At 47.1% G+C, this 14,168-nt stretch overlaps 1 protein-coding gene across 1 annotated transcript in view; it reads right to left on the bottom strand.

The window, feature by feature from the left end:
- Positions 1-2,365: 2,365 nt before the first annotated feature.
- Crebbp (CREB binding protein) overlaps positions 2,366-14,168 on the bottom strand; it is a 137,494-nt gene continuing 125,691 nt past the window's right edge. Inside the window, exons 27-31 of the mRNA XM_055604468.1 lie at positions 13,377-13,542; positions 12,947-13,114; positions 9,237-9,398; positions 8,659-8,940; positions 2,366-7,155 (exon numbers count right to left, since the gene is read on the bottom strand). Of these exons, the coding sequence (XP_055460443.1) occupies positions 4,999-7,155; positions 8,659-8,940; positions 9,237-9,398; positions 12,947-13,114; positions 13,377-13,542 (2,935 nt within the window). The 3' untranslated portion in view covers positions 2,366-4,998. The remainder of the gene's footprint in view (positions 7,156-8,658; positions 8,941-9,236; positions 9,399-12,946; positions 13,115-13,376; positions 13,543-14,168) is intronic.

The raw sequence follows: 14,168 nt of genomic DNA, 5'->3' as shown, positions 1-14,168 counted from the left end.
CACACACACACACACACACACACACACACACACACACACACACACACGGATCAGGGATGCTGGATAGTCTTGAAATGTTGGCAGAGGGCACGTTTAAGAATGGTTCCAGGTTTAATGTATCAAGGAGAGAGCTTCCACATTCTTGATTTTATAGATGGAAAATAGAAAAGAGTAGGCAGACCAACGAAGCCGGACAGATGTATATTTAAACTGCTTGATGCCCTGACATCCCCAAGAAAATAACTGGGCAGTGTATGCCTGTAACCTCAGTGCTGAGGAGACAGAAGAGAGAATCCTTGGGTCTTGCTGACCAATCATTCTATCGAAATCTGCTAATCTCAGGTTCAGTGAAAGATCCTGTTTCAAAAGAAAAGCAGCTAAGGAAGACATCTTTTTATTGAGAATCTGAACACCTAACAATTACTCCCACCCCAGGCAGTTCTGCTTCTGCAGGAACCATGTTCTCCACAACCAGGCCCACCCTTGCTCCCTGGTCTTTCCATGTCCTGTTGTAGATCCTTAGTTTCTAGCTTCTGCCTGCATCATCTACCCAAATCTACCTGGGTGCAGTCATGTCAACACACAGACTAGCTTCCCTGGATACTACTCCTGGAGAAATCGAGACTTCCCATTCTACTCCTTTAAGCCTCTGTTCTGGAGTCATCTCTTTAGTCAGAGGTCACAGAATGACCTGTAGAACACCAGATCTGGCCTTGGGAGAATGTTTAGAAAGGTGAAGTGACATCTGGCAAATGAAGGGGAACCTGGGCTTTGGTTAATTATGGGGATGTCCAGTATAAAACTTCCTATATTCCAAGCAAACCAACCCTAAGCCCTCCTGTATGTGGTCTGTCCACTCCCAGTTAACTAGTTTGGAACTAACCCATGGCCAGGAACAACAGGAAACTTTCCAAGGGACTTCTGTACATTGTAGCCCAAACTGCAGTGGTTGCCCAACAGTGGTCCACTTCAGAAACCTCTTGACATCTACCCTGTGCCCTGTGGGTTCCAGTTCGCAGCTTTGGGACTTGTAATTCTTTCAATGTTCACCCCAGGAAGAACAGAAAGTTATCTTCTTCTTAGTGGCTCATACCTGTGCCAATGTCTGAGAATAGATAATAATAAATGCCAATATCTGGGCAGACAACAAAGATACTAAAAAATAAAGAAGTCCCAGTAGGAGAAAAAAATAACGAGAGATGGCAGGAACAACTTTTCAGTCGTTGCTGTTTCCCACCTCCAAAGCCCCTTGTGCTCAGCAGACTTTCAATGACCTGTGTTCAGATTCTCACTGTAGCTTGGAACTTTCTGTATCACTCTCCTTCAGGGATCTTTTAATCTGAATTTCTTAAACTTACATGTACTGAACACATCAGTCTGCAGCCATGGAGTACAACATGAAAGACGTTAAAGGCCATCTTGTTTCAAGCTTCTAGTAGAATTTTGCAGACAGTGGACGAAGCAGGGTTCACCAGAGGCCTAATTTTGTAGCTACTAGGCTTACCCGGCTCCCTCTGAATTTTTTATTTAGTGAAAAGTGAATTATCAAAGATTTCTAAAGAATCCGCTATAGACCAATGTGAGCATGATGAAAGCAATGTTTTAGACAATTTAGATCAGCTGAAGACTCCTCATCCACTTAACAAAACTCCTTGGGAGTCTACTTTCAGTTTGAAATCGGCACCATTTCTTTAGTATCTCATCACTATTTTCCTCACCCTGCACCTAGTATGCAGAAATTATAGACATAACCAACACATGCACAATGCATCAGGCTCCTTGTGTATTTTCACAATCCCAGATGGGCACTTTATCCTTACTCCTACATTGCCCATGCTTGCTAAAGTGTCTGGACACAGATCTGCTTCCTAGTAAACTGTCCTGTATTTACTGGCACCACATTGGTCACTAACACACAATCACCTTATCGAGAAGTCTCCCTTTCGTTTTTAAGCACCGGCTTATTTTGTCACGGTGTACTAAAATTAAATGTGGATTCAAATGTGACCTTTGCCCCTCCCCATTTTGAGACAAGCCTCTCACTGTGCAGCCCTGGCTGCCCTGGAATTCCCCATGTGTATCAGGAAGGCCCCATCAGAGATCTGCTTGCCTCTGGCTCTTCTAGGATAAAAGACATGGGCTACCATGCACAGGTAGCCCTATCTAATAGAAACCAAAACATGCCTTCACCCTAACAGTTCAGGAGAACAGCATGTTACCTGTGGACATAACATTCAACTCTCTTCAGTAGTTTCTAGGAGCCTCAAATGCATGCAAGGTTGATATCAGGCATCTTCATTCATTCAGGGACTGGCAGCTGAGCTAATGCTAAGTGGACCATTAGCCAATCGGAACCATCTTTGAATCCAAGCAGTTTTACCAGCTTTTATTATAAACACCAGCACATTTCAAGTTCCCTCTTTTTGATCACAAATATAGGACTTTTTTCTTCTCCTCTTAAGTATACAGCATGAGACACAGTGTCTGGGCACTCCAGCTCTTACAGAAATTTCCTTAGGACAAACTTTGGGAAAATATCCACAGCCCACACCCTCAGCCACATCCTTTGACATCCAGATGGACAATTGCATAGGATGCAGACTCCAAGGAGGTTGTTGGTACATAGCGTTGACCTTCAGGGTAGCCTGAAAAGGATGTCCCCAGTGCCCACATTAAAAGGCTGCACACTGTCAGGTGCCACCTCCCGAGTGGGGCCGAGAGCAGCTCCTCTGAGGCTCCAGTTCCTCTTCTTGTTTCAACACATGGCTTGGGGCTTCCCAATCGGCAGCAAAGGGAATTCTGAAGAGAGCCAAAAATGTGCAAGGACCCATCAAGTTGAGCAAAGATGCAGAGTGTCACCTCTGGAGGACTTGGGACAGGGCTTAGTTGGGGACGTTTAGATGATGGTCTATTCCTTACCTGGTCTTATCCACAGTATTAAAATCCAAGATTCAAAATTCTACATTCAAAATTCAAATCTTGAAAAGCTTCCTTAAATTTAGATTTCCAAGCGTCAGGAATTTTGAAAATACTTCTGTGAACTTAAAAGGCAGGCTATTTGGGTCATGATTTCTAAATTTAGCAGCCCCCCACCCCCATCTAGACCACTCTTTTGTTGGAAGACAGGTATTTAAAAAAAAAAAGTTCCCTGGGAGCAGCAGACGAGGGGCTAACTTCATTCCCCGTTAGTGGTCCTCCTCACAGATGTCACATCTGCAGTATTCAGGGGCTCCCATCCCCTGCTGAGGAAGTGCACCTGGAACTGGCCTCCATGAGCAGGCAAGACCATGAAGTAGCAGCCCCCAGGGTGGCACCAGGCCTGCAAGGCCCTAATGAGGCCACACAGGGCAGGCTGATGGAGGTAACCTCCCTGTTGAACTTCCGGGGAGGGGAGGTCAGGAACCACCTCAAGTCCCTGGAGCACCCTTTGCATTGATTGTGGGATCTGGGTAGAGAAAGGGGAGCTGTCTGGGAAAAAAAAAAAAAAAAAAAAAAAAAAAGGGCAGAAGCCCTCCCCACAGGAGAAGCTGGCTAACAAGAGGACAGAAGAGTGGGCTAGAGGCAAAGTGCTGTTTCTGACTCAGTGGTGATTGTCCCTCATGGCATGGGTGACATTCACCTGTGAGTACTGGGTACACACGGTGGTGCTGAGCTGCCTCTTCACTCTGTGCAGGGAGCCCCCAACCCCTCCCTCAGGGGCCACAAGCCTGCCACCCACACTGCAACCAGGACTGCAGCCCCGACCTCTCCATTCTGAGTGAACAATCAGAACCATGTCTTACAAAGAACAGACTCCAAAAATATATATAAATAAATAAAAACCTTAAACATTCTTACAGGGATCTTAAAGAACAGAATACATGTTAAAAACTTCAGTAATTTATATCAATTTTAAGCGATACTTTATATACAATGGGGAAAAAAACACATGCATAGTCCAAATACAATGTTGAAAACAGCATTTTCATAACAAAAAACCCCCGAACACTAAGTGTTAATACCATGTACATGAATTCAAGAAGGACCACCCTTTTTGTCTGTTGCACACAGTTTATTTAACAATATGATATAAGAAATGAGTTGGTATGTTACCATTCTATACAGTGATTGAATCTTCTTGAATTTTCTTATTTATAGTAATTATAGCGCTTGCATGATTTACACTAGAATTGCTTTTCCTCATTTCAAGTTTCACATAGAAGAAAGAAAAGAATGCTTCTTCTCTATTAACATTAGCATGGTCTAAGAGAGTGATCATCCCTATTTTTGTCTAAAACCAGTTTTATCAGAGAAACAAAGCAACAATTTCTACATCTGCAAGACAAGAGGTTGGCTTAAGCCAGCATGTATAGATAGATGTGTGTGGGTGTGTACATGTGTGCACGCCGGAGTCAATTCCTATCGTCCAGGGGTAATACTTGGAGATGCCCACAGAGTTCACTATAGAAAAAAATCTTCCCGCAACATCAGCTCGTTATCGGGACACATTATAAGATGCATTATTTCTGGAACCAGTTTCTGAGTATTATTTTTCTTCTCACTTTTAAACATAAATGTTTAAGTCTTGAAAATACAAATAAAAAATATGAATATAATGAACTTGTTTTTCCCGTTAAAAAAAGGCATGAGTCACCAGCAATGACGACAAAAAGAATCCAAACAACCCCCCACCCTCCAAACAAAACAGAAAAGAGAAAAAAAGCTGAGTGAGAGAGAGAGAGAGAGTGAGAGAGAGAGTGAGAGAGACCAGATATTTAAATCAACTGGTTTTTAACAAAAAAATATATTCTTTGTATTGTTTCTTTAAACATCAATCCGCCCTTCCATGCTTGGGAGTCACAGTCCCACCTAGGCTTAATAAAAAGAGCCCAGATGCCTGGATTTTCAGTACAAAAAGTCCAAAAACATGAAAGGGGAGGGGGAAAAAAACAAAAACAAAACAAAAAAATTCCCAAAACAAAACAAAACAAAAAAAAAACACCCAATGCTCTCATAATGCTACAAACCCTCCACAAACTTTTCTAGTGTGTCTCCCGTGGTATCACCAACCAGGGACAGTTCACTGGACAGCGCGCTCCTGCTGGGGGTGTTCAGCTGGGGGAGCATTGCACTCTGTTCCGGGTTCCCCAGGTGTCCCTGATCCATGGAGCTGGCCATGGTGACTGCAAGTCCGGGGTGGGGGGAACCAGTCTGGGGTGAAACATGGTGTGGTGAAGGCTGGGGCTGTATCCGTGGTGATGGGCTGGAATGTGGAGGCTGGGATTGGGGCCGTGGAGACTGGACAGGGGCAGGAGACCGCACCTGGTTACTAAGGGATGTGGCGATCTGCTGGCCAGGGAGATGCGAGGCCTGTGGCTGTCCTGAGAGCATGTGCTGCTGGGGGCTCATGGGGTTCGGCTGGCCTGGTGACCCAATCTGCTGCTTCATCTGCTGCTGCTGCAGAATCCGCTGCTGCAGGGCCTGCTGGATGTTGGGGGTGCTATCTGCCCCTAGGCCAGGCTGCCCCATCTGGCCAAGTTGTCCCATTGGAGCAGCCATCTGGCCCATGGAGCTGCCCTGGATGGGGAGGTGCTGTTGCATGCGTTGCTGCTGCATGGCTGGGGCGTAGCCTCCAGGTCCTTGTGGCTGCTGGAACTGGCTGTGTCCAGCCATTCCTCCAGCCAAGCTGGCACTACTTTGTTGTTGTTGTTGTTGCTGTTGTTGCTGTTGCTGCTGCTGCTGCTGTTGGTGCTGTAACAGCTGTCTCCTCACCATTTCTCGGTACTGTGGATTCATGTTTGCCATGTTGGGGTTATGTCCCGGGTTCATGATGTTCAGAGCCTGTCCCTGGGGGTTCAGGCCTCCCATTGCCTGTTGCTGTGGAGGCACACCAGGCCGTGGCACACCAGCTTGCATTGCATTCAGGTTTTGGAGGCTGGGCTGCTGGTGCATGCTGGGCTGGGGCTGCATACCAGGCTGGGACTGAAGTCCAGGCTGGGGTTGCATGCCAGGCTGATTGGCCACATACTTGGCTGTGCGCTGTTTGATGAAAGCTGCCATTAGCTGTGGGTTGGATTTGAGGATGTTCAGCACCTGCTGTTGCTGCTGAGGGGAGCTGGGCGACTTCAGGGTCCGCAGCAGGTCTTGCAGGGCACTTGGCGAGATGCTCCTTGGTGGCTGCACATTGGGCATCCGTGGCCCAGCCACTGCTGCCTGGGCCTGCATGGACATTACAGGCCTGGGTATGCCTGGCATTGGCTGCTGCTGGGGGATAGGTGCCTGCTGCCACTGCCCAGGTGGCATGCTAGACATTACAGGCCCACTGACTTGGTTGGGACGGGGCACATTCAGGCCCACAGGGGCCATCTGGCTCCCTGGGGTTCCCATACCTGCACGCCCTGGAGGCATGCCATTATTGATGTTTGCTCGGTACAGGTGCTGCTGTTGCTGGGCCTCACGTTCAATTTGCCGGGCTGCTTCCACTGCTGCAGGTGGGGGTTGGGCAGGGGGTGGGGGAGCTGGCACCTGGTTGGTAGGCTTCCCAGCAGACACTATTGTTGGGGGCTGAGTCCGAGCTACATTAGGGAAGCCAGCTGGTGACATGTTTACAGGTGAAGGCTGAGGCTGGGCAGGGGGCTGTGGTGTTTGGGGTGTGCTGGGCTGCTGCGTGGGGGTCCCAGGTGGCGCTGAGGTAGGAGAAGGCAAACTCTGCTGAGGCACATTGCGGGTGTTCATGGTGGCCATTCGCCGGCGCATGAGCTGGGCCTGCTGCAGGCGATGCTGGATCTGCTGCTGGCGGAGCTTGTGTTTGATGTTGAGGCAGAAGGGCACAGGGCATTTATTTTCTTGGCAGTGTTTGGCGTGGTAGCAGCAAAGAGCAATGAGCTGCTTGCATACTGGGCATCCTCCATTAGTCTTGCGCTTGCAGCCCTTGGTGTGCTGCACGACTCGCTTCATCTTCTGGCAAGATGGCAGTGAGCAGTTGGCATTGCGACACTGGCAGGCATGCACCAGCGACTGGATGCAGCGTTGGATGCTGAGACGCCGGGATTCCTGGGGGCTCTTGGACTGTGGCTCACCCTGACTGCTGCCCTCATCGTCTAGGCCCAGCCCCCATTTCACCATTTTATGGGTGTGGCTCTTTGTGTTGTAGCAATTGATACAAAGGTCATAGTCCTGTAGACAAGCAAGAGACAGAGTAGTATTAAGCACAGGCCCAGCATGAGCAGACACCCTTAGGCATGGAGCATAGTGTAGGCCCAACACTTGAGCAGTTATTACTGGTTCCTTTCCTTCTTTATTTCATGTGCCTTGGAAAAAGCACCAAGAGCCTGACCTTGAGATTTAACAGGAGGACCACTGGGACCATTTCCTCCAAGCACTACAGCAGACTGTGAGACACTATCCCATGAGAAAGGTGCTAACTCATTTTTCCCCAATACAGAAGCCCAAGTGGCTCAGAGATACTCGAACTTAGAAACTAAAAAGGAAGCATTAAATCTGAAGGGTGGGAGCTTGGGAGATAGTTCAGTGGGTAAGATGATTTCATGGTCAAATATGAGGACCTGAGTTCCAATCCCCAGCCTTCACACAAAAATCTGGGTATGGCTATGTGCTTGTAACTACAGCACTGGACAGAGAGGAGACAAGAAGCCTGCTGGAGCTTCCTGATTATTCACCAGCCTAGCTCAAGATTCAGTGACAAATCTTTTCTTAAGGAAATGAGGTAGAGCTAAAGAGCAATTCTCCTCCGGCCTCTGTGCGTATACACACAAATATGCTTACTCACACATATCCCACCCACAGAACACATCTCAAGTCCTACAGCTGGGCCTAGAGATCATGCTCAAAGACAGCACACACTAAACCCTAAAGTCAGCAAAGCAGAAAGAAGATCAAGAAGCCAGGGGTGGGGCATAAACAGACAACAGGAGATAGGAATGCAAAGGTAGGCAAAGAAGAAAGGGCTAGGAAGCTTTTGCCCGCCCAGGACAAGTGCTACAAGGGTGAATAGGCGACAGGCAATAAGGCAGGAGACAGTAAGCTTGCCAGCGGCATACATGACGATCAAGTCTAACAGCATTCTGTGATCCTGCCAGTGGACTTGATCAAAGGTGCCAACCTGCCAGCAGGGCGAAAGGCATCCTTAACCCTTTAGCAAGGCTAAGAAGAGAGAAATACACTGAAATCCCTGTAGAGCCAAAGTTTTCCAAAGTCAGGCTGCCTCAGAATATGGCCTGTGCCTTGGAAGACAAGAACACAGATAAGACAGATGGTGGTAGCACATGCCTTTAATCCTAGAACTTGGGAGGAAGAGGTAGGCTGTGAGTTCGAGGCCAGCCTGGTCTACAGTGAGTGCAGGACAGCCAAGACTATAAGAGAAACCTTGTCTCACAAAACCAAAAAAAGAAAGAGAAGAGAAAGAGAAGAGGAGAAGAGTAAAAGAGAAGAGGGGAGGGGAGGGAAGAGAGGAGAAGAGAGGAGAGGAGAGGAGAGGAGAGGAGAGGAGAGGAGAGGAGAGGAGAGAAGAGAAGAGAGAAGAGAGAAGAGAGTCAACCCTTCATCCTGGGAGGGACAGCACAAACAAGTTATGCGGAGATGACACTTGCAGCCATTTCTGTTGCTTCAGGGAACAATGCTGCTTATGGGGAAGGCCAGGAGGGAGGTGGCGGGGCTTACCTCACACACAGTGCAGTGCCAGCGTGTCTCTACGTGGTGTTTGCACTCATTGCAGGTATAGACAAAGCGGTCCTGGCCCTGTGTGTGCAGCTCCACCAGCATGCACAGAGTGGACCATTTGGAGCGGCGTAAGGAAGAGAACTCCCAGTGCTTGTCTCTGGCCAGGGTGAGGAAGGCGTCACGCCCATCCATGAGGTCACAGCTAAGCAGGGGGTCAGGGTCTACAATGGGGGGCTGAGTGCTGATGACAGGGCCAGCATGCAGATGAATCACAAAGAAGACCTGAAAGGAGAAGCTGCATTAACCCCACAGAGAGGCAGTGTGCGCTAAGTGCAGGGCCAGGTTGTAACAGGAGAGAAACCAAACCCAGGGCCTGGTTGAGGCTCTGGTTTCCTGGGATGGAACATAAATGATGACAAGCCAAATAATATATTAACAAACTGCTGTTTTACCTTCTATAGAGGGAACCCTCCCTTCTATCAAACTTGTGCAGAAAAACCCCAGCACAGTGGGCATAGTGCCTGCTATTTCTCAGGGTTCTGAGTATCCCCAGAACCTCCCACGAGCCCATGCCATACCTCCTTGTGTTTCTCCATGGTGGCATACAGCTTCTGGGAGAGGTCGTTGGACACATTGGGCATGCTGGGCTTCTTCTTGTTGGCGCGGCTAATACTGCTTTTGTTTTTGTTGGTCTTCTTGTTGTTCTTTTTCTTGGCATTCTTGCTGTCACCCTGACTGCCCTGAAACCACATGCAAAGCTGTTACACTAACACCCATTTCCTAGGCTGTGGGGCTCCACAGACCTCATATGCACCTGGGCCACATACTACCTCCAGAGGCCTAAGGATTGAATCTTCCCAGCCTGGACATGTCACCTGTATGTCTTGTCACTTCTTTAGGATGTTCATTCAGAATCTAAGCAACAGAGGAAGTTTTCTACCACTCCCCATAATTCCACTGGACAAGAGTGCTATGTTCCATCCTGTATGCTCAGTACCTGGTTCTTAGCCTTGGGAGGGACTACTCATTTGTATAAATTTTCAGAAGACACCGAGAAGGTGCAAATGGAGGGGTTGGGACAGCACCAGGAAGAACAGGGACACCCAACTGATCATTGTACCATTAAACTTGAACTAGGGCAGAACATGTCTAAGCTTCTTTTGCAAAGTACTGTTACTACTTTCATTACTATTTGGCTGAGGTCTAAAAGGGACTCACTCCCTAGTTCAAGTACTCCAATGATCCTACTATGAAAAGAACTTGGGAGTGTTACTCATTTAGAATATAACATAGAAAAGCTAAGCTGATCCAGAACTTCTTTATTCTGCAGTAAGAACTTGGGTAAAATCCAGAGCCTTATACATGCTAAGCATGTGCTATACCACTGAACTATATACTCTCAGAATATAATTTCTTCAAATGATGCTATATAACCTAGATTATATAACCTGACTCAGGTTCCTGAGTCAAATAATTTTAAAAAGAAACTACTTATGTGCACGGGTGTGTGTGTATTTTTGACTGTGCCACGGTGCAGCAGGTACTTTTATTGGACTCATCTTGCTGGGCAATCTTATTTGGGATTTTTTAAAGACAGTCTTATTCCTCTGTAGCTCTGGCTGTCCTGGAACTCACTGTGTAGATAGACCAGGCTGTTCTCAAACTCACAGAGATCTGCCTGCCTCTTTCTCCTGAGTGCTGGGACTAAAGGCATGTGCCACTTCATCCAGCTTCAAATATATTTTTTAAAAGAAATTGTTTTTGAGCCAGGGCTAGTAACACATGCCTTTAAACCAAGCACTCAGGAAAAGCTCATCTCTGAGCTTAGGCCAGCCAAAGCTACAGAGAGATCCCGTTCAAAATCCAACAAAAAGAAGAAAAAGAGAAAGAAAAATTGTCTTTGGTCATCTAGAGCAATGCACTTTAGTTTTTTTTTTTTTTCCAATAGAGTTTCACATGTGTGTGTGAAGGAGTGTGGGCTTTTTCTGTCCCAAAACTGTGGTTTAATACATGCTGTGGTGTCCTGTTGCCACCACAACCACTTCTCTACTTCCATTAACTTGAGATTCCAATTTTTCTTATTTTTAACTGTTTGAGAATTTCATACATGCACACAGTATGTTATAGCCAAGCACCTGGCCCCTTTTCCTCTACTCCAATTGCTCCTCAGAAAATCTGTTTTTATAATTAAATTTTTATTTTTTATATTAATTACAGTTTATTCACTTTGTATCCCAGATGTAGCCCCCTCCCTCATTCCTTTCCAATCCCACCCTCCCTCCCTCATCTCCTCCCTGCCCCTTTCCAAGTACACGAATAGGGAAGGTCCTCCTCCCCTTCCATCTGACCCTAGCTTATCAGGTATCTTCAGGATTGGCTGCACTGTCTTCCTCTGTGGCCTGGCAAGGCTGCTGCCTCATCAGGGGGAGGTGATCAAAGAGCGAGCCACTGAGTAACCCCACTGTGAGGTCCTAAGTATCCCTGAGGAAGGCAAGTCCTTGCCCTCAGCATCTACACTGCATACAAAGAAAACAGCAAGTCTACTTGTCAACACTTTCCCTAGTACATGCCAAGTCCTTGGGTACACAGTGAAAGCCAGCTCAGGTACAAGCCACCTAGTCCTCTGGACAGTGTCACTGACACCAAGCTGGAGGCCGCCTTTGATAGCTCAGCTTGTTCTGTATTCCGAGGTCCTGTTCCCGTGGCAGCAGGGGTGTCTTTGTTCTCTGCTGTGCACCAGTCACTCCCATAGCTGGGCCCACATTCTACTTCCTCAAATGGTGCCACCACTGCTGTCCTTTATAAGCCCAGACAAATGGTCCTGGATCAGGCCACCTTTGCTCTGAGGCGTGGCTTGGCCAGCGGCCTGCTGGTCACTTGGTCTGTACTGCATTGCCAGCCACTGAGACCTGCCTGTTCTTTTAAGGCCAGCTTGAATATGGTGGCCTCCCCTCTCTGGCTTTCTTCTGAACCATTCAGCACTAGAGTAAGAAACCAAACCTTGGTGAGAACCAGTCAAATTCCTGAGGAGGTGAAAGGATGGTTCAACCAATGAGAGGAAATCAGACAATGGGGACATTTTGGGAGTGCTTGTGAACCACCAGGGATACAAACTTTGTTTCATCCTGGCCTGTGCTTTCTCTGTTAAAGATGTCTTTTAATAGACATAACTCAATGTAAACAGTGCTTGGCATGTTGCTACCACTCAACAAATCATGTGTGCACTGATTCATGCCGACCCAACGCTTTAGCTCCTGTAGCCCTGCTGAGACCCAGTCTTAACCACTTCCTCCAAGGCACTGCAGGGATCTTAATAGCACCCCATTCTTTACTTCTCTCTCACCAAAGCTTGTTCCAGCTTCAAACAAGATACTTTTTGGGGTGGGGAGGATAGGGTGGGGTTCAAGACAGGGCTTCGCTTGTAGTCCTGGATAGCTTTGTTAGCCAGGCTGGTCTCAAACTCAAGGCAATCTGCCTGCCTCTGCCTCCCAAGTGCTAGAATCAAGGTGTGCGCCACCATGACCAACACAAGCCAATTCTTAATTCATGATTTCTCACATGCCACAAACACCCTCCACAGAAGTCACAGTGCATACCTGTAACTACAACTAATATATGCTACTGCCAGCTCTGCCTGACAATCACACAATGCCTTGTGATCTTCAATATAGCACACGTCCTCCCCTTCCTAGAAGACTCCATCCCCCACATCTCACATGGGATCCTTATGTCACTGTTTCAAAAGTCATCCCCCCCCCCCCCAGACCTGTTGTCTTCTTTACCTTAAGGACCTTTCTTCTCAGAGTTGTCCCATTTCCTGAAAACACATCATGCAACTATCCAGTCCCTTCCTGTTTCTCCTAATATAAGATACCTCTTGGGGCAGGAACAAAGTCTTGTTTAGTTCACTCTGCACTCCCTGGTACATGGGGATAATAGTAAACAGTGAACAGGTGGAGAGTGGAAAGGAAAAAGCACAAAACAAGAAGTTGTCACAATATTCAGCACAAGGCCTGGCACATCAGTTTCTCCTGGAAGTAAGTCTCACCACGTCTATACACTTTCCTGGCTATAATATAGTACCACCTTCCCCTCTACTCTCTAGGTCTAACCACTAGGCCCCATAGAGAATATTTCTTGTATAGAGACAACACATTTGCTTACTGCTATTGACGGTGATATCTTATGTGTGTGAATGAGATCATCACCACAGAAAGAAACCAACAGAAAATGTACACTTTCCAGCCAGCCACTCTGGGGGCACAGCTCTATCTAGTGGGGGCTGTACCTCAGGAGTCTCACTCGCTGCAGTACTCTCTTCCTTTTTCCTCTCTTCTTCTTCTTGTTCTAGCTCCTTAATGCTTTCTTCCAACACATTAGGCCAGAAATCTCCTTCAAAATAGGGCAACTCCTTGGCACTTGTGAGCCTGTCTTCGTTCGCTTGTTTGAAGATGTCCTGGGAGGAAGCAGGACAGAGATGAGGTAAGGTCCCCTGTGGCCTAGTGAGGACCACATGCACAAACGAGTTATCAACTGACTGAAAGGCCCACTGCTTCGACCAACTGCACAGTTCCTTCTGCAGTTTCATCAGCTGCTTCCATTTCTATTTCTTGTACATGATCATAATTATAAAGCACGTGAACGGCAAAGAGTTTGAAAATACAAAAAATATGTCAATCAGCTGCAAAAGAGCCAGTATCTTCTTTCAGCAGGAATACCTTATAGTCATTAATGATCCTCTCAGCGAATGCCTTGTCCAGCATCTTCTTGTACCACTCCTGCAGTCGTTTTGGTTTGGGGATTTTCTGATCAGGAGGGTGGCAATGAAAAATGTAGTCATCTCCTTCACTTGGTGGACAGGCCCAGATGTGTCCTGTCACATACCTATAGGACACATACAAAGCAAGCCAGACAGAAGTGTCAGTACACTCAGATCTACTTACTTCGGAGGAATTGCAGTTTAAGAACAGGAGATAGAAGCTGGGTGTTGTGGTGTGTGCCCTTAGTGAAAGCACTCAGGGAGGCAGCGGCAGGCGGATCACTGTGAGTTTCATGACAGAACAGCCTGGCCTACAAAGTGAGTCCAGGACAGCCAAGTGAAACCGTGTATCAAAAAAATAAAAAGAACTAGAACAAGGACAGAAATAAACATGAGGTCAGATGAAAACAGAAAAAATGCCCATAATACTAGTGTAGGTCTTATAAAATACTTGGGCTCCAAACTAGTATGTGAATGGAGTCAGGGAGGAGGGGCATTATCTTCATCACTTGCAAATCCAATTAACAGTCTTAGTTCTGAGCATTTTGTTCTCAGAAGGATAACATGGAGATGGGTCTGCCAGGGTACAATCAAGCACCAGCTTCCTCCTTATTTCATCCTGTGCACTGGAAAGGCAGTCAGGCAAGCTTCTCTTTAAAGGATTCATGTCAAACAAACCTTACTCACTTTGTGAAAGACACTTCCGGCAAACTCTTTTCCAGGTGTGGGAAAGAGTGTGACAGTGTGGTAT

The sequence above is a fragment of the Psammomys obesus genome, unplaced genomic scaffold (assembly GCF_907164565.1).
Source record: "Psammomys obesus unplaced genomic scaffold, mPsaObe1.curated_primary_1811, whole genome shotgun sequence".
Lineage (NCBI taxonomy): Eukaryota > Metazoa > Chordata > Mammalia > Rodentia > Muridae > Psammomys > Psammomys obesus.
The sequence above is the reverse complement of the archived record's forward strand: the minus strand, read 5'-3'. Positions and strand labels throughout refer to the sequence as shown.